Raw genomic sequence first — 21,029 nt, 5'->3', positions numbered from 1 at the left:
ATATACAAAAACTACTTTCTGTCCATCATCATAACCCGTTCATTAATATCATCATTAATCACTCACAATCGCATGATGTATAAACACATATTTTAGATTTAAAACCTGAATTTACATTATCAATAATGTTAAGATTAACACACACAATCCTTCAGCCATTCTTAGGGACTAATCAATATTACAGGGGGGATATTGGGAGGGAAAATCATGTTCCAAATATTCAATAAAATAAACTGTGTATGTGTTCACCTCCACCCACAATGTTTACATGAATATGTTGTAATTTGTAATCCCACTTTTTGTTGAAATACATGTATTAAAAACAAATCCTGGGCCTCCAAATCCCCTGTGCAAATATTGATATGTCCCCCTTTAATGCCACTTATATCAAAATGATTGGTATACCCAATTAGCTATCCATATTTATTGAAAAGACTGTTTCTTCTTAAGGCAATAGTTGAAATAACTCTGGTTGACAGATTTCAGAGTTTATGGTATCTCATGTTGCATTGGATGTTGCAGTCTTTTCCATATTCAATTGGACACTACTGGGTACCAATCACACACACATAGTATTTGAATACTCTTTACTTTTTTCAGAACAATAACAATCTGTCCAACTTGAAAAAATCCTAACAAAATATCAAATCCAACACTATTTTGAAAATAGAACTACATGGCTGGCTTCCATGTTTCATTTAAATGTTAGTCTTTTCCATAATCACTGGGCATGACACACAACAAATATTATTGAATACTCTTTACTTTCTTCAGAACAACAACAATCTGTCCAACATGATTAAGTCCTAACAAAATATCAAATCCAACATTATTTTGAAAATAGAACGGCATGGCTCCCATGTTTCACTTACATGTTAGTCTTTTCCATAATCATTTGGCATGACACACAACAAATAGTATTTGAATACTCTTTACTTTCTTCAGAACAATAACAATCTGCCAAAAGGTCCTAACAATATCAAATCCAACATTATTTTGAAAATAGAACTGCATGGCTTCCAAGTGGCTTCCATATTTCATTTACAAGAGTTGAATACTCTTTAGGGCTCATATTGAAATACCCTACCACGTTTTCACACAGAAAGAAGGCAGGATTCCCCTCGCTAAGCCAGGGGCGTAGCCAGCTTTCTGGGGTCGAGGGGGCAAAATAAAATTTCGGGGCACAGAAAAAAAAAGTGCAGTTGCATCATACAATACACAGAGACTGTATGTCGACTAGCCTCCCGAAAAGGCCTTAATTGGATGATGTGCGTGTGTAGCGCGTAAAAATGATATTTTACACTATTTTCGCCCATTATCCGGCTAAATGGGGCTTTATTGTTACAATGTGCGCGCCTGGCACGGAAATTTTTTGTCTTTTATACTATTTTGGCCCTGAATTTTGCTGGCTCTGTGCCCTTTTTCTTTTCCTTTGCCCTCCTGATTTTCTCTTTCATTTTTTTGTCAGAGGGGCACTTTTTCTTTCATTTTTTGTCAGGGGGGCACTCTGCCCCCCTGCCCCGCTGGCTACGCTACTGCGCTAAGCCCAGGAAAGCTCGGTCATAAAACGGAAGGATTATATGCATCAGTGATACACCCTGCCCAGGATTTTAACAAAAGAAGGCTAGCACAGGAAAGCTGCAGGATGGCACACACCTTCCTGTGTAAGGGAATTTCAATATGAGCCCTTACTTTCTTCAGAACAACAACAATCTGTCCAACAATGAACATGATTAACATATCAAATTCAATATTATTTTGAAAAAAAAGACCATTTTTTATTATTTGTGACACAATCTGATCCAAACCCCGATCCAAACAGGCAATTGTAAAATTGAGATACAGTGCAAATAGAGAGCAAAAATATTATGAAATACATAAGAAAATAGCCATTGACATGTTCAGAACTTCACAACCAATGCTAGGGATGTAAGGATTTCAGCAAAAGTATGCTTGGTTAACTTACTGTACTGATTAAATAATTGATGATGAAAATAACTCAAATTTTTAAATGGCTTCCTTGGGCCTGGTTGGATCATACCACATTTTGTCGGCAGAGTGCAACACTATCGTAAGTGCAGTAGAATGCAATACATTGTTGCTGCCTTTTGCAACATTTCAATAAATGTACTTAATTTTAACCAATAACACAAGAAAAAAACCACAACTACATGTAAAGGTGATATCTTGGGGTTAGCTTAGTAGCCATCAGGAAAGTATACAGAACATCAACACTTTACAATGTGCATGATGAGGGAATTGTGCTGCAAACAATAGGTGTTTTACAAAAGGCAGCTATTGCATTCTACTGCACTCACGAATAGTCACGATAGTGTTGCACTCGGCTGACGATTTAATATACATTGTTACCCTACATGCCTACAACGATAATTGCCCAAGTCATTTTTTGTAATTTTGAGAACAAAGTAATAAATATGGTTGAAGGATTGCATTGCATAATCATCCTAATTATTTGTGATTATTCATTTTGTTTGTCTCATTATCATGTGTTCTTGTGCGCGTGCAAAGATTGCTGAATAAATGTTTAAAATTAATGCATGTTTATTTTGTACTTTGTTCTCAAAAAGCAATTATCGTAGTAGGGTGATGACATTGTACATTATCTACATTTGGCCTATCTTCCTTCGGGCATCAACCCAGCTCTCAAAATAATCATATAAAGAAAATTTACTTCAGCACCCTCTGTAAAGCTGCTTTAATGATTTGTCATGGTACATTTTTGTGATACATAAAGAGTAGTTACAAACACCAATGGGTACAAATGTATACAAGATTAACAAACAAAAATATTATAAATGTATCTATTATAAAAATCTTTACAACTTTTACAGAATCACAAATTATAATTTTTATAGAAACTAAAGCACCCTTTACAATACCTCTTTGTAGAAATGTAATGTACAATCATTTTTCACGCGTATCTTAAGTTTACCTGGGCAGCTATTTAATATTGCTATTGTATAATATAATAATATTGTTGTCACACGTTTTTCATTTTTTCCCATGTTATTTATCTATAAATCATTTTACATGTAAATACTAGTACAGTTTTCACGCATATTTCATTTTCCCCATGTCATTTAATAAATTCTCCAAAATATTCTTTAAGGGTCGGTCACCCACATTTTGCATGTGGAACCTGGGAGCACTTCAGACACATATTGCATTCTGAATACAAAAACTGTCCTTCTGATATGATCAAGTAATTTTGATTTTTTGAAATTTGTGATATATATAAATTTTATGGCAAATTATATTTACATTTTTGACATTTAACTGTCCTAAAAGTAAACTTTATGTACTTTTGGACAAAAGACCTAACACTTTTAGATCTTTTGTGTCTGATGTGCTCTCATGTCCCTCTTTACAAAAATGCAAAATATGATTTTCAATGATTTTTTTTAGATTTTCTGATTTAGTGAATCTGAGCCCGCCCCGACTCGAGTGCCTGACTCCAGAGTAAATCAGTTGAAGGGGGGTACTTAATAAGAACCACCTCCCCCTCCCGCAAACATTAAAATTGAAACAATACCCAAAATACACAAGTGTAACAGCTAGTCAGCGAATATGCTCATATTTTTATGATGTTCACCATGTTCACCTCTGCCTTTTTCACCCCTTGTCACGCTAAAATGCCTGTTTATAGGGACGCATTAACAGATGCAAGTTACAAAAGCTCACAGGGACATTAATAAGGGTAGGGGTGTTAATTAGGTCAGATAGGCTAATCTAAAAGCAATCACTTTTAAAATACATATGTTAGGCCAAAAAAACAAAAAGGTTCGTCTCAAAGCTTGCGCGCGCGTTTGTAAAATCCCACGATTTGACAAAAAACAAATGCGGAAATTTTTTTTATTTCAAAATTTTTTTTTTATAGTTTTTTCCAGAAAAAATCGGCGAAAATCAGACTTTTTTCTCAAAATACTCAAAATTCTCAAAAATCGCATTTCGCGTTTGTTTTAAATTTCTCGTGAGCTTTGAGACAAACCTTTTTTTTTTTGGCCTTATGTTATTCTTATTACGTTTTAGAGACTGCTATACTGCTGTCTTGCACTTAAAGATTGGTTTGCACAGTGAAATCTTAGAGGTGGTGCAATAATTATGTGTACCCCGGGGTTGTGAATTCTCAAAATGGTCTGCCAAAATCACTTCCCCCACTTTGGCTGTGCCAAAAAATCTTTGTCCCCCCCTTTTGATGTGCCAAAAAACCCTTTCCCCCCCTTTTGATGTGCCAACAAATCTTTGCCCCCTCCCGTTGCACATGCAAGATTTTTGGGAACCTGAATTTAAAACCTTAAACATGTTAAATGAATGTTTTTATCATATAATGCGAGCAGGAAATTGTGCATATTTGAACGTGTTCCTAACGTTTTCCTACATCTTTTTAGGGCGTAATATAGAAACGGTGCCCAAAATATCTGTGCCAAAAATCGCTTCCCCCCTTTCGACCTGCCAAATATCGCTTGCTTGACATCCCCTTTCAACCTGTCAAAAAATGCTGGGCCCCCTTTTGGCCTGCCAAAAAATCTTTGCCCCCTATAATTCACCACCCTGGAAGCAGGGGTAGCGTTAACCCTAGATCAGGGGTGAATGAACCCCTAAATTTAAAAAATATTAATTTTTCACCCTCCATATATTGGGAATGTGCAAGCTTGGGGGTGAACTCTGACCCTCTACTTTTGGACCTTACTCTTATCCCTGACTACACTGCAAATATTTTTCACCCCTGAGATTTAATTTTCACCCCATGTATTTGTATTTTCTGCAAGCTCGGGAGTGAAAAACACAGGAAAACAGCCCCCGACTTTCGGGCCTTAATGCTACCCCTGCCTGAAAGTACATATATTTATTGCACCACCCCTTAGGTTTCATTTCAAAACACGTCCACTATACCAGGAGCTTGATATACAGGCTAGGACCATTACTTCTAAATCACAAAATATATGACTCCTCTGTCATCTCTACAAATGATAAGTGAATACTTATTCATTTCATTTACAATCTTTCTTAAGAAAATATAATCTTTCTTCCTTGTTTTAACATGTAAAAATAGACACAAAAAAAACAACAATTTATTTCAGTTTGTTACAAGAAAACAAAACAAAATCTTTGGCAAATAGAGTAGAATACCATGATCATGACTTTAAAATAGTAATAATAGACATGAAACAAAGAGGTTATCCATTAATACATTCATCACTAATCATTAGGTTTGTTGATCAAATACAGTTGGGTATTTTTTATTGCCAAAACATACAATTTTCACCATAATCAATAATATGGCAGTGATGTCAACACCTCGAGTCGGCTGTTTCTTGCATGCATCTATGAAATGCACTGACGTCTGTGCACTGCCACATCTGGGCAAAATATGGTTTACAATATTTCATCTTTCACGTGAGAGGACTTCATCAGATACATGTATGACTGATATGGTCATCTGATCCACTTTCCTGGCAAACTCGTTACCGGTAGGGCTAATTCTTATAGTCTCTCTTGGGTGGGAGCATAACAATTCGTCTAGAGAATTTCCACAGAAATAGGAAGAACAGGATATGACCATTATCAGTCATGTCTGATGAAGTCCTCTGATGTGAAGGACAAGATATTGTAGTGAGTAAAAATTGACTTGCTTTTGACAAGCAAAAATACAAAATAAATAAATAAAAAAAAGTAAAAAAACAAACCCAACCAACTTACAGTAATTATTTACATCTCAACCATCGTAAGGTCTAACTTTACTTACATGTTCAAAATCTGTGCATGCAAGGTTTGTAATTTCAGCCATCACTCGTTTTTTTTAAAGCTTATTCCTTTAATAGAAATTTGGGATACATATAAAGGCCTATCTTCTTTGTTTTAACATACATGTAAGAGGTATCACCTCTCCATTTAAGCATGCTTAGTCATGTCCCCATCCAACTGTAAAATTTTGTTACTATCTTTCATAATAGATTTACATATCAGATTTAAATACATAAATGTTAGTCCAAGGGTGGATCGAGAAGGGGAAGGCAATTATTGGTGATTTGGTTGCATCATACAAGGCGGCTGACCTGGGCTATTACATACCCATACAGGTATGTGACCTTGTTTCACATTTTTGCATCACTAAACTACTTGTTGCTGAACATTTGTGAACCTAAAACTAGGTAAAAACTGAAGATGGTGCCAAACTGCAGTTTTGAATGAAGCAATAGTGTGACACTTGACAACTGAAACAGGAAGATGAGAGTCTGAAGAAGGAGGATCAAGAGCAGAGCTGTAAAGGTTCCAGAGATTGGGTCTGGGATGAGATTGGTAAGGCCCGTGGATATAGCCAATGACTTTTGGGGCTTTCTTAACATGCTTGACTCAATGTGGAGATTCCAGAATAAATTCGTCGGTCGCAACACATAGTGGCGTACGGTGATTTTGGTAAATTTTATAAAATTTTGCCCAATGGTTTTATATATCAAGTTCTTCAAGTATACCGAGTAAGAAACCTCAACTATACTTAATTAATAAATAACGTTAATTAATCAATTGACTTATGTTAACAATCCCGTAAGAATCCAGTATCTTCCGTTTCACAAACTGACGCACGATCAACATACGCCATTATGTGAAACGGCGAAATCAGATTTGATGACATTTAGGCACATCATCCGTCAATAATATGGCGTACGCTTCAGACACGAGCCGAAAACCCCAAATCTTCCGTTTCACATAGTGGCGTACGTGCGACTTACGCTTAAAAAACCTGCTGAGACCCCCAAATCTTCCGTTTCACATAGTAGCGTACGTGTGACTTACGCTTCAAAAATCCGCCGAAACCCCGAAATCTTCCGTTTCACATAGTGGCGTATAAGTCTAGAGCTAGATATATCATGTAAAAGTTATTCCTTTTTAACTATTTAAGTTACAGTTTAATAGTTTAATCCTTTAACTTCAATTCTAAATGTAATCGGTCCACTGAGAGATAATATTAGAGGAGTACTGACTATGTTATTAGTAGCATATTCTTCAAACGCGTTTTTCTCGGAAATGTATTTTGCGTTTGTCCTGCACGTACGCCACTATGTGTTGCGACTGACGAATTGCTACAGATGTGGATGCTGAGGAATATTTGGCAGGTACCCTTTCGATGGTTACTCTAAAGTCTACATGGAGACACACTTAGGCCCTTGAAGGACCAGGCTCAATAAAGTGATCAAACCAGACTAAAAAGCTTATACTATGCTGCTCTATAATTATGGAAAGAAAAGAAACACAGATGCTACTCCCAACCAATCATGTGAACATTAATTTTACTCTTAGCCTTTGGGTCATGAGAGATTATTTAATGTGAGCTGTAATTTGGCAAAACATCTTTTTGGTGGAAATGATTTCTTGTGTGTCGCTGGTATTGGCCGCTGAATGATGCCTGACAAACAAGTTGTGTAATGTGTCTTTATTGAATTGAAAAGAGACAAAAGTCATCATTGCTGGTTGAGTTTGTAAATGTTGTGTTATCTGCGAAAAGCACCAGGGAACTATTGTGGGAGAAAATTGACAAACAGAGATCATTCAAATAGATAAGAAAGAAAAGAGGTTCCAGACAAGATCCCTGGGTAATGCCAGACACAACAGGAACTTGACTGGATGACACACCATGGACAGAGATAAGTTGGGTTCTGTTGGACAAAATGATCTACACTAGCTGAGAAACGGATCAACATAACAGAGTTTCAGTAGCAGCAGACCATGGGGAACCTTATCAAAACCTTTGGTCCAGGCAGCAGTCATGGAGAGCAGTAATGACTTTCGAGAAAACCTGACTAGGTGAGATTGTTATATCACTCAGATGAAACAGAACATACATGTGAATAACCTTCTCGAGGATCTAGCATGCATCATGATCACCTAGAAAGTTAGTCACTTGCAGTTTTCATCACCCTGTTGATACTATAGCTTCAGAAGAATCAGAAGAAGGTTCAATTAAACCTATACACTCGGGCTTCCTGATGGTTCTAGGTTTCTTCGTATCAGACCCCAGTTGATAGTTTTCTGGGCATTATGCACTTGTATACTCTTCCACCTACTGGGAAGTGGTGTATGGTCGAGTAGTATTGGGACCAGCTTGTAACGCATATCTGGATCAAATGCTAAAGTTGTTGCTTGCTTACACCATCCATTTTCAAAAAAGCCTGTTGATATCAGAAGTAAAATCTTGGCACTGCTTTCTATTGCTATCTCCATATTATCGATGATTGGTGTTCCCAGTAGAAAGTCTCTTTCTTGAATGCAGCCTTTCAGAGGTTTTGTACCTTCTTCCAGTTGGGATCTTAGATGATAATACACAAAGTCACTGGTCTTTTCACATTTGGGATCATACACTGCATAGAAATCATACTCGAAATCAGGATGCAATGCCTTCTCTGGTGGATCACCTATATCATATACACGCAAGTCAGATTCTTCTAGAGTACATCGAAATGCATCAAAGAGGTCTCTGTGATGCACTTGGCCAGGAGGAAATGAAATGCTCCTTTTCACCGCCTTCTGTGGAGTTTCAACACTGAACTCAACAGTTACAGAGCCAGCTGTACTTGGAGTTGATAATGCACTATCATCTGAAAGGCTTTGTGGTGTCCATGGTGAGGCTTCGTAAGATGCCGATTGAGATGCACTGTGCCTTTTATAAGGACTAGGAGTCTGTTCAGATTCTGATGTCTTCATCGATTCTACATACCTAGCAAGTGGGCTACTTTCTGGAGAAATTGGCTGGATCTCTGATGGTGACATAACTGAACTAACTGTCGGAATAACATCAGATACCTCTACATTGGATGCCTCTTTTGTTTCATGTGGATTTTGCTGCTCAAAAAGTAGATCCAAGAATGTTGATTTCCCAGTACTTTTCTCTTCTGATATTGGATGGGGTTGGTGTGATTGTATTGGAGTAGAAGTCAGTATTCCTCTTGCAGAGTTGGCTTCTTTGTTTGTTGCACCGCCATCATCCTGAGACTTGATAGTGTCATCAATAAGTTCCACTCTTTTTTCTTCTTTGGTGTCTTCTTTTGGCTGTTCATGGATTTGAGTTGTGGCTGTTTTTTGGAACAACTTTGCTTCCACTGGTGATATACTAAGCTTCAAATCTTGCATCTTAGCCTTCAATCCAGCCTTAGTACTCGGACTTACAGGCTTTTCTGGCTGATTAGCATATTTTGCCATGGACTGCACCACTTTTGCGTCTACAGTTGAAAGTTTGGCTTGGTCACTGGAAACCTGGCTATCTTTGAAAGCCTGAAGACACTGTTCTGCAAGGCACAATTGCTTCTTTCTTTCACCATCTGACAAAACTTCCAGAATGCTCATCATCTCCTCTGGATAACTTGTTACAAACTTACCGATTTTAATGCCAGTCTGTGCATACTTGTGCATTCCTTCTTCTAACCAATAAGCAAGCTGCTGTAGCAAGTGATTTGGTTTGTCTGCCAAATTCTGATACCTCCGCAACAGGCCATAGAATAAGAGTATAAAATTTCTATTATACTTGGTACCAGGATTTTCACAATCAATTGCCTGCATAAAACACTGAATTGCTGAATCAAGATCATTCAAATCCTGTAAGATTAAAGCTCGACATTGATGTAGATCAGATCTCATAGCCCCATCTTGACACTTTTCAGCCATTGAACAATGTGATAAAGCACGATATAGTAAGTGCCTGTCATACTCGTTCTTGCTTTTCCAGGCGAGCTTCCGATATACCTCAGCAAGATTGATCATGTCTAAAACATACGGATTATACTTGATACACATTTGCAAGTCATCCATGGCTAGACGGAGAAAGTTTTTATCAGGGTTCTGATGCGATTCAGAAGGGTCATTGACATTAGGCTTACCCACCTGGGGGTTGTGTTTTTCATGTTCTACTTTGTCTCTCACTTGCTTGTTGTATTTACTGCGATGGATACGAGCCCTAATGCGGAAGGCTTCATGATTTGATGGTCCAGAGTTTAGCTGAAGTGATTTGTTTAAGCAATCTAGAGCTTCTAATTCTTTCCTATCAGAATAGTAGTATCTTCGCGCAAGCTGGTTGAGGGCAATGAAGTTACTTTGATTTACTGCTAGAGATGCAAGGAAGCATTTTTCTGGATTGTACCAGTATGGCTTGAAATCTTTTTGTACAAAAGATACTAATTCCAGATAATTTGCAGGCCTTTGAGAAAACAAGGTACCCAATAAGCACAATGCCTCAGATCGCCTGTACTGGTCTTCAGATCGTACATTTGGCTCAATACATTCAAGTGCTTTGACCAAGTTTTCTTTGTAATACTCTTTGACTTCTTTGATTCTTTTCAGATTATTTGCACGGACATAATCGAGAGCCAAGTAATGGAGCCAATCATCTCTTTCATCATCACTTATTGAGTCTCCTGCAATCTCTATGGCTTTTGTAAACAAATCAATTGACTTATCTAACCTGTTAGTGCTTCTAGTTTCTACATGAAGATCAAAACCCCAAGCAAGCCCTTGTCCTGCAAGGCACCTTGCTTGAGCTAGTCTACTATCATTACTTCTATCATTACTACTATCGTTACTGCTGTCATTATATTTACCATCTCTTATGGCTGCAATCTTGGCTAAACAGTCTGCCTCATCTTCTTTTCTGACATGCTTCTCAAATATTGTCACAAGATCTTGAAGAACATTCAAGTTGCATGGATCTTCCTCTTTAAGTTTTTCAAGTTCTTGGATCGCCTCATCCTCATAACCCAGACGAAACTCAAATATTGTAATAAGGTGTCGGAGAACAAAGCGATGAGGACGTTTAGGACAATTTCTCAGGATTTTCTTCAGAAGCTCCACCTTACATTTTGCTTGCTTACAGTAAATTTCAGTTAACTTTTCCTTGTTTATGGCCAGATCCAAGGTAAGTAACCCAGGGACATCATTTTCTCCTCGTGCACTGCCACTCATTCTAAAATATAAAAGAAAGAAAAATCACATTTGCTCAAATGGAAGGCTACACAGTACAAGGTGTTAAGATGCCATTATACTTTGATCATAACTATACAAACCAGCCTCAAAATACTGTACAAGAATAAGAATTACTTATAGATCAAGTCTTGCATGGGGTGATGAATAACTATGGAAAGAACTGAACACATACCTGTAGATGGCTGATATAAAAACTGTCCTAAATTTTGAGCCAAAAATTTCAACTAACTGGCTTGATATTGCACAAAAAGGGTTCTACTGTACACTTGCACAAACCCCGGGGCACTCAACTTTGGAGGTGACGCGTATGTAGGGCTGTTAAGACCCCCTTTTTCAGCATCGCTGTCACCCAAAGACCCCATATTTTTTTACGAACACATGCTCGCTCCGCGCTCTGTCACCCGAAGACCCCCTATTTTTCCATTTGATCTGTCACCCAAAGACCCTTATAATTTCAATTTGAACAGCAACTTTCATTTATCACTGATGATTTTGTTACTTATTTTGAAAAAATAAAGAAATTTGAAGCCATTTAGAACTAGAAATTCGATTGTCGAGGTTTTTGTGGCGCTGTTTCGGTTCTCACCCAAAGATTCCATTTAAAAAAAAAGGTCATGTTTTCACCCAATGACCCCATTTTTTTACATTTTGCTCTCACCGAATGCCAAAAATCATGCTCTCACCCAATGACCCCATATTTTTTACATGTTGCTCTCACCGAATGCCCCTTAGTGCGAAAGCGCCAGCCCTACACCTATATCCATTTCAAATTGAAGTGCCCTCCCGGGCACAAACCCCTGGTTTACTCCCACACATACATGCCCTTTTCACGCACACAGACTCTTTCACCCACCCATTCGCCCACAACTCTTTACCTACACTCTGTGCTAGGATATCATTTGTATGGCTATACAAATACATGTACATGTATACACCAATCCGAGAAGCGTTTACTGTATTTGGCCCTCTATTGACGGCAACACAGATGTACCAGAGCGGGAGATTTAATTCGTAATTCAATACTCATGATTGTGTATTGAATATCACTGTTGTGTATAATTCCCGGGTACAATTCTGTATAGCACACAATAAATAATGGATAGAACCCCCGACCTCGGGACACCGCAGTTTTACATCGGGGACACCGCAGTAATGGCGAAGTCGGATAGGTGTATATCTTTGCCTCTGCCATTACACATTGTGCTTGCTGGTGGATGTGGTCTAATAATTATATTCTGGTAGGTATTGAACAAATTCTTAATAGAGGGTATTCATTACTACGTCATTGATGTGATTGCTCGTGCATAAAATTCCTCCACATAGGTTGTTTAGCTTAATCGGGAGAGTGACCTCTTGAAATGATGATCACAGTTATCTTTGAGTTATTACAGTGAGGCCCACGTACAATGTTCAACACAAAGTGAACAATGCTATAACTTGGAGGACAAACAAACCAACACCGCCAAATTCGACTGACATGTGTACAAGCGTGGGAAGCTATGGGGAAATTGAACACTTGTTGTCTGATCATGCATGTGTTTATGGTTCGGGTAGCGGTTACTTAGCAACTCTCGTTCCGCTTGGGTTTATTGCATACACTCTATTCCACACATATGTATAACTTCTCTGTAATATGTGTTAGTACACTATCCATTATTTTGCAAGATTTACTCTTTCAAGGGAGCGGTTAGTGCTAGGATACAGGGGCTAGGATACAGTTCAGACTTGATGTCAATGGAAGTGTCAGTATATAATACATTGTACTGCTAAAAGAATTCCAATTGTTAATGGGTGTAACAATAATTTTTTGCTAGCATTTGATGTTGAAAATAAATTTGAGTACCGGTAATAAAATACAGTCCACAAGCTACATCTAATTCTATAATAAACCATATGCCTTTTTGAAATGTGGCGGGCACAAGGGAGAGGGCGTACTTTGATTTGGGTATCTATTGTCAGCTGAGAAGTATATAAAAGATTGCCCAAATCAAAGTATGTCCTCTTCTAATTAGCTCTTCTTTTGTGCCCGCCATACTTCAAAGACGCTAATTATAGTATATATCACCAAAAACAAAACGATTTGCCTTTTTCATTGGATTTACCAAGCAAAATGTTTGAATTATAAATCAATTATGTTCGAAAATAATAAAAGGTTACTTTAAACTATGCTTAATTACATACAACATGATGAGAATGTATAGTGCTGCACATAAAATATAAGTATTTTTATCATATCGGTTTCAAAATATTGTCATACGTAATAATTAATTTATTTTCCTCTCTTTCCCTTCAGGAACCAGGATCATCCATTGTGATATATATGGCATACACAGACATCCACAAATGTTGTGCCATTCTGTTGAGGCTGTGACCAGGAAGTCAATTGATTTATCCTTCATTTCTATCTACACATGTATATGTCATGTGTCATACTTTTAATCTAGAAAGGCCGAATCCTTCTAAATATCCAACATGAACGTGGTAATATAGACAGACATACCTGAATGTAATCACACCCTGATGGAACTAGTGTGTCCAGGAGGTCTCATTCTACGTACAAAGTCAATTGATATCTCCATCTCTAGGCTACCTACACTGCATCTAGATGTCATCCATTCAAGATAATAAAGTGAATTCTTCAAAGTGGTAAATACATGTACTTCTGCTGATCTGCTTGTGGCTGCTGACCTTGGTGCAGATGTTACCTATAAATAGGTTTAATAAGAAATAAATAGGAGTTCATCAAACACTGGAAACAAGTAAGGATCAAGTTTTATATAAAATGAAAGAAATCCAAAGTAAAAATTATGATATATTTAATTTTGAGAATTACAATATTTAGCCCATCCAGCTGCTTGTATAGAATATTCGATCGTGCACGTGTATATCACAATGCATATGGGCAATTCCATGTTACTCGCGTTACATTTTTGATAAAATCAGCACATACAATGTCATATAAATACAATTGAACAAGGAGTTGGTTTATTCATCTTCTCTCCACATGTACTTACCGACCCAATGTATCAAATCACATAAACTTAAATTTTGTAAATAACTAGATGGAACATTTATAGCAAAAAATGTGATTGTGACTCGCGTTACGAAAAATTACACCTTCAAAATTAGGCTTTTACTTGTTCAATATTTCTCCTCAAACAAACAGCTGCAGACAAAAGTTTATACCACTTAGTAATTACCTTATATCTCAGCTGTATTACAGAAACAAACACCAAGTATATTTGAGATTGGTATTTTTAAAATGGCCAACTTTCGCTAAATTGGTGCGTGACTCGTGTTACGCTCACTAGTTTGATTACATGGTCCCACTTTAAAAGCTTTAAACACGCTCAATTTCATTTCCATTGTGGTCAGTTTTACTTTAGCACTATATAAAAAATACTGTAATTCAGCATTAAAAAGGACCCTCTCCTCTTGGGTGGGGTGGTGGTAATGGGGACTAATGATGGAAATTAAAAAAAACTGGCAATTTGAATAAGAATACAATTTTCATATACATTTATTACATAAAATGCATTGAAAAACTGTATGGAAACATTCATATACACCAGGCACAAAAAGAAACTTGTCAGTTATAGTCATCCTTGCTGTTCGACAACCTGATCATTTTGGATTATTCTGAAATATGCATTTTGTTAATTGGAGTTTGCTTTCTCACTTGACACCCTGTTCGTAAAAAAACAAGAATTGACCATGACATGCGCCTCCAAACTCTCAAAATTAAAAGTTGCAATTTCAACGATTTTCAATGGGATGCATCGTTGTGTTGTACACAAGCACCACGGGCCGATCAATAAAGCACACAGTGTAACAGGCACAATTGAATCGTTAAAATTGCAACTTTCCATTTTGGGGTTTGGAGGCACATATCTTGGTCAATTCTTGCTCGATTTTCATGAACAGGATGTCAAACGAGAAAGCAAAATCCAACTAACAAAATGTATATTTCAGAATAATGCAAAATTATCAAGTTGTTGAACATCAGCAAGGGTGACTATAACTGACGAGTTTCTTTTTGTGCCTAATGTATATGCAAAACTGATATAGACCATTTAAGGTTTGCAAAATGGGTTCCTAAAAATTTTCCATATGTGCAAAGAGGGGTAAGGATTTTTTGGCAGGCTGAGAGGATCAAGCAATTTATGGCAGGCTGAGAGGGGAGGTCTGCTTATTGCACAGCCCCTATAGCAAAATATAAAAGGCTGCCGCTGATCAATGTGGAACACATTCCTCAGACTTGATTTATTCATCTTCTCTTTACATCAAATCATGTAAACTTGTAATTTGTGAATAACTCTATGTAACGATGTAACATTTATTGACAAAAATGGGGTTGTGATTTTTGTTACTAAAATTACCCCTTCCAAATTGAGCTTTTACTTTTTCAATATTTCTCCTCAAACAAGAAGCTGCACACAAAAGTTGATACCACTAGGTAATTACCTTTTACTGCAGCTATACTACAGAAGCAAACATTAAGTACATTTGAGTTTGGTATTTTAAAAATGGCCAACTTAGTGCGTGACTCGCGTTACGTTACGTGACTGTTACACTCACTATTTGATAACACAGCCCAATTTGAAAGCTCTAAACATGCTCTATTTAATTAATATTGTGGAATTCAACTTTAAACATGACCTTCTGTTCTGGGGTTAGGTGGAGAAACTGGGGTGGAATGGTGGTAGTGAGTGTTTATAATGGGTGTTTATAATGGAAAGTCAAATTGTAAATTTGAATTCACAGATGGGGACAAAAACGATTTCCAGTCCTGCAATTTGTTAAGTGATGTACAAATGTACAATAATTATGAGTCCTGGGGAGGGTAAAAGTGGGAGGGAGAAGTTTTAGTGATTATTTATGGATTATTTTCTAGCTCTACTGTATAGAGAGCTGTAAATATGTGTGACTCGCGTTACAATATCGTGACTCGTGTTACATTGTGACTCGCGTTACCATTTTGAATAGTCTGTCTCTGGTGGTACAATTGTAGCAAACCAAAAACCTTATGAAATAATTACGAGTTATGACCTAAACCAGGAGGAAAATGAAAGGGAACATTTATAACCCTTTAGATTTTTTACTGCATTAAAAAGTTGTTCTTTTTGTGACTCGCGTTACATGCTTAACATTATACAACTTGCCGTGCCATCCTGACCATTACCAACACAGCTTCCTAATTTTTTATTTTTTATTTTGACAAATTATGTATCAAACAACACTATCACAAAAAAGAATTGTTTTTGTTCCATATATTAATGAGAAAAAAAATTAATTACTTTTGACTATCTGCTATTAACAAAATGTAGGAAAATACATTAAATCCTTCAAATCAATGAAAAAAAAATACTGCAGCTGATATTCATTTGAAAATTTCTTTTTTCTTAACTTTAAAGGGTGTATAATCAAAATATATCATCAATCATTGCCAATTGCAAAGTTCATATTTTTGAAAAAATGTCATTTTAACATGGAATTGCCCGTAAACTTTCTTTATCTGTGTCAACATTAGAATATTGATCACCAACGGAGTATGGAGCGGGATATGAAAAAAAATATTTATAATACAGGGCGTTGACACTGTGCATCGTCCCAATAAAGCCTTTTTTGGAAGCTCAAAGACATACAGTCTCTATGTTTTGTATGATGCAACTGTAATTTGTTTTGTCTGTGCCCCCAAAAGTGAGTGGTACTATTATATGTACAGTTCTAAAACAGGGCTATTAAAAGCGTATCTAATCTCCAATGGCATTGCTAGGTGTCCAGAAAGGGGGGGTGAGGGCACAAACTTGTGAATCAATGGAAATGTTTTTTGAAGACAGAAATTGTTAATTGTTTACCCAAGATGCTCAAGAATCTAAACGAGGGGAGAGGTAGTGTCTGCAGTGGTGACATCGAACATTTTATAGATCTACCAATTTATCAATTAATTTTTATGTTATATTAATATATACTTCAATTATTACATATTGCAAATTTGGGCAACATATAGTACATGTATATTCCCCTGGATAACCAGTACTCACAAAATTGTGAATTGCTGAGTATGTTGACCCCATATTTTTTTAAAATTTCAACCCCACCTTTACTTTAAAGGCAAAAAAACCCAAATTAGAAAAAAGTCCACTTTTTGCAGCAAATTTGATTTAAATTAGTTAATTTTGAACCCCCCTAAAAAAATTCCTGGCACGGCTACTGTTTATCCTTGGGTCCAATTTGTCTCATATGATAAACCTGCCTCTTGTTGATGACAATACCATTACCAGACTCACCCATCAAATCGCAATTTAAATTCTATGTGATTTACAATGTAAATTTGCAAAGCAACCCCGGGAAGCAACCATGGCGAATTATTACAACAGCGAAAGCACCTGAAAATTGCATGGCATTTGCAAAGTTGCAATGCCACGTGTCAAATTTCTGACTATGATGCACACAATCCACACATACACTGTATACTGTATGATCATGATGATAACTAAGCATGTACACAGGGAACTTGGCCGATTTGGTCCAGTACTGGGCCAGTGTTGGGCCACACCTGGTACCGGCGATTGGATCAACAAAAGGACCTTTCGTGTGGTCCAGCAAAAGTGACACTTGGATTGGACCATAATCCAAGCCACATCAAGCCACTTTTGCTGGCCCAGAGCTGGTAGTACCACGAGCTGTCTTTAAGTTTTCATAAAAATTCTAATCAATCACCGGATGTGTTAAAGCTTATAAAAAGTAAATTAGATGCCGTTTAAAAGGTTTTAATTCGTATATCTTGGCCCAAAAGCATATACATATTTAGCAGAATGTTAGAGGATTCAGGCTGACCACTGACGGCATCGAATAGGTATGTATAAACTATAAAAAAAATCTTGTAATTTCACATGCATAAATCTCATTTTATAGTTTCATTTTCCGTGAGCGGAGAGTGTCATGTCATGCATGTCAGCTCAAGAACATGAATGATGAACATGATGTAGGACTAGGAGATATGACAATGACATATTTGTGGTAAATATGCTGACTGAATTTGAATCCACGATTAATGGAACAGTTTAATCATTAGAAGACACAAGTTCATTCTGGTGAAACTATGACTTGCATTGGCATGCATGCATGCCGCCTTGCAATGCATTTTGGTTTATAGGTGTTCCACTCTTTTGCAAAGAAAAAGGAGAGAAGAGAAAGGGGAAAGGAGAAAAAGAGAGGAGAAAAGGAGAAGAGAAATACTTACATTGCACATAGGCCCATGCCTAAAAAAACGGACATTTGGTTCGTAAGTAGGCCCTATAGGCCCTAGGCTATAGGCCTGTGATTAATTTAGGCATTACTTGAAGGCGGGTCCTCGGCACAAAAACATGTGAAAATTACTGCTGGCCCGTCGACATGCCTATTAAGACTGACTCTGCTTACTTCAACATCGATCCATGCTTTAATTGCGAGTCTCAAGTTTTATAGGCCTAAATGCCGGGGCACTCACATGTAAAGGTGAACATTGCATTTTTCAACCCAAATATCAAGTCACTTTTCAGGAATGTCAGCCGGGTAAAATGTGTGTAAATAAATTTTATCACCATTAGAAGCTTTGTCCAAAAGTGCTGCACAAAAACCTTAAAATCATATGGCCTCTTTAAATCTTAAATCATGACTCTTATTGCAGCCTCTCTGCTTAGTGCTTATAGGCCTACGGTATGTATTTACATGTATAAAAGTAGAAAAATCCAAATAATATGTATTTCATATTGAATTGGCTTGTGGTTTGCTGGAGGTCATAGATCAAATACTATGGGTCGGGGGGGACAAGCAATTTTGGCGACATTCTTGGGGCGCTTTTAAATAAAATGCTCTAAAGGGGCTCAGGAAAACAAGCGATTTTTGGCGGGCCGGTGGGGGGGGGGGCATGCGATTTTTGGCGAGCCATTTGGGAATTTTACCCCCAGGGGTGCTCTTAATTATTGCACAGCCCCAGACAAGAATAAAGAATCGGAACATGTGTTATTTAGTGACTTTTAAATAAATACCGCGGTACTGAAAATGATATGAATAAACATTTAGATGACCAAAATGTTTATTACTTTGTATCAATATTTTATTTTGTTGTTTCAGACAGGAATTGAGGAATATCACATCAGAAAGTATCGTGACTTGATCAACATCATTCACAGAGCCAAGTACGGTATGAAAATGGTTACATGGTGACAGTGAAAGCAGACAATTGGAATGACTTCAAATCAACATCATAGATGTGTCACTATGTGTTCCAGTTCAAATGTTGTTGAAATTGCATTGATTTTGCATATTTTCAACCGTGACTATAATAGGAATACATGCCATTCAGACCAACCAGGCTAGAATATTTGCATACTAGTTTGAGGATTGACTAGTTTATGGTTAGTCAAGCTGGATGGACTGGTAGAGGTAGATGGACTAGCTTAATGTTAGTCAAGCAGGCTTGACTAGGTTGCTCGACTAGCTTCAAGTTTAAATTTTGCCACTCTGTGGTGACCTCTGTATGTGACCTCTGACCCAACTCTAAGCGGGGAAACACAACTGTCAACTGTCAGAGTCAACTACTGATACTGTACTACACGTATACACTGCACTGCAGAGCAACACTTGCCCCAATGTCCTGGAATTAAATGCATCAAGATTTTGTAGAAGATGTCTTACAATGTAAGTCTTGCTTTGTGTTGATTATGTAAAGTTGCAATTATTATAATATTACATCAGAAAGACCAAAAATAATGTCATGCATATGCCGCATAACAAGCCATCAACATGCCAGTCTTTATGATGTACATAGCAGCTAGTATACAACACTGTCCCGGGGGTCACTCCCATTGTGGCCTGTACACCATCCGCGATAATCAACTTTTGAAAAGCACCCTAAACAAGGATTTAACCCTTGGCTAAAACAATACCCTAAACAGGGATTTTATTCCTTGCATCAAATTTCATACCCTGAATTTCATTTCCGCGTTTAATTGCAATTTTGCTACCCTTTTTTCCAATTTTTCATGGTTTTGACACCCTAAACGCGTTACAGCATGCGTATCGTGCATACCCAAAAAACTACCCTTTTCTGCGTTTTCATTATCGCGGATGGTGTACAGGCCACAATGGGAGTGACCCCGGGAACACTGTGATACAACAGGTAGGCCTGTGTACTATTTTTTGTTGTTGTATAGCAATACATGTAGTGCCGGCAATACACCCTAGATGCAGGCCCGTACGCGGGGGGTGCAAAAGTATACAAAAAGTCCCAAAATATGACAATTTGCGGCGTAGCGATAAAAAACAGAGTTTTTACGCTTTTTGGCCAAAAAAATGTCCAAAAAGTCCACTTTTACAAAATTGCCCCCCCTTGGAAAAAAGGTCCACTTTTTCAAAATCAGCACCCCCAAAAAAAAAAAAATCCTGCGTGACGGGCATGCCTAGATGTGTACATGCCCTTGCAATTGGGCCTTGGCCCTAAAAGTTCAAGCCATGGCACCATATTTTACCTTCAATGATTATTATAAGCACCCTGGTGGTATAATGGAGAAGCAGACTCCATTATTATTCATGTCGGGACAAATAATCTTGGAAAGAATACTGTAGCTGAAATCAATGCTAAGGTTCACAAGCTTTGTGAGGTGGTAAAGGCTCATGCGCCGAGGCAATGCGAAGTAGCCTTATCGTCAGTAATAAATCGCAGGGACAATCCATCGCTCGCTCGCTTCCAAGGTACAACAGGTAAACCAAATTCTTTCTAATGTATGTGATACCAACAGATGGACTTATATTGATAATGGCGCAGTTCGGGATCTAGCTAGGGACAATCTTCACCCAAATGACAAGGGGCTCAGTTTTTTAGCCAGGAATTTCCAAGACTTTCTACGGTGCGCACATCCTTCCCTTTTTCGACAAGCTCCCAGACAGAGATACCAGCAACGTCCAGCGAGAAATCACTTCCCTCCATGGTTAACATATCTACAGTCAGGACAATTCCGCTAACTTCCATTAATGACTCTTATGTTCAAATTGAC

The 21,029-nt window shown here is 37.5% G+C and overlaps 2 protein-coding genes across 3 annotated transcripts in view; one reads left to right on the top strand and one right to left on the bottom strand.

The window, feature by feature from the left end:
* Positions 1 to 6,982: 6,982 nt before the first annotated feature.
* Positions 6,983 to 13,628, bottom strand: LOC140164629 (tetratricopeptide repeat protein 22-like). The gene is made up of 2 exons (XM_072187964.1): positions 13,490 to 13,628; positions 6,983 to 10,969 (listed from the first exon to the last, which is right to left on the bottom strand). Exon 2 carries the CDS (start codon positions 10,966 to 10,968, stop codon positions 7,987 to 7,989), a length of 2,982 nt encoding a protein of 993 aa, XP_072044065.1. The 5' UTR covers position 10,969; positions 13,490 to 13,628; the 3' UTR covers positions 6,983 to 7,986.
* The window catches only part of LOC140164630 (peroxisomal succinyl-coenzyme A thioesterase-like), a 43,653-nt gene continuing 36,242 nt past the window's right edge, over positions 13,619 to 21,029 (top strand). Inside the window, exon 1 of one of the 2 annotated variants that reach the window (XM_072187969.1) lies at positions 13,619 to 13,748. The gene's annotated coding sequence lies outside the window, so the exon portion shown is untranslated. The remainder of the gene's footprint in view (positions 13,749 to 21,029) is intronic. The other variant, XM_072187967.1, reaches the window with a different exon arrangement.

The sequence above is a fragment of the Amphiura filiformis genome, chromosome 11 (assembly GCF_039555335.1).
Source record: "Amphiura filiformis chromosome 11, Afil_fr2py, whole genome shotgun sequence".
Lineage (NCBI taxonomy): Eukaryota > Metazoa > Echinodermata > Ophiuroidea > Amphilepidida > Amphiuridae > Amphiura > Amphiura filiformis.
Note: the sequence above shows the minus strand (reverse complement) of the source record. Positions and strands in the feature narration are given on the sequence as shown.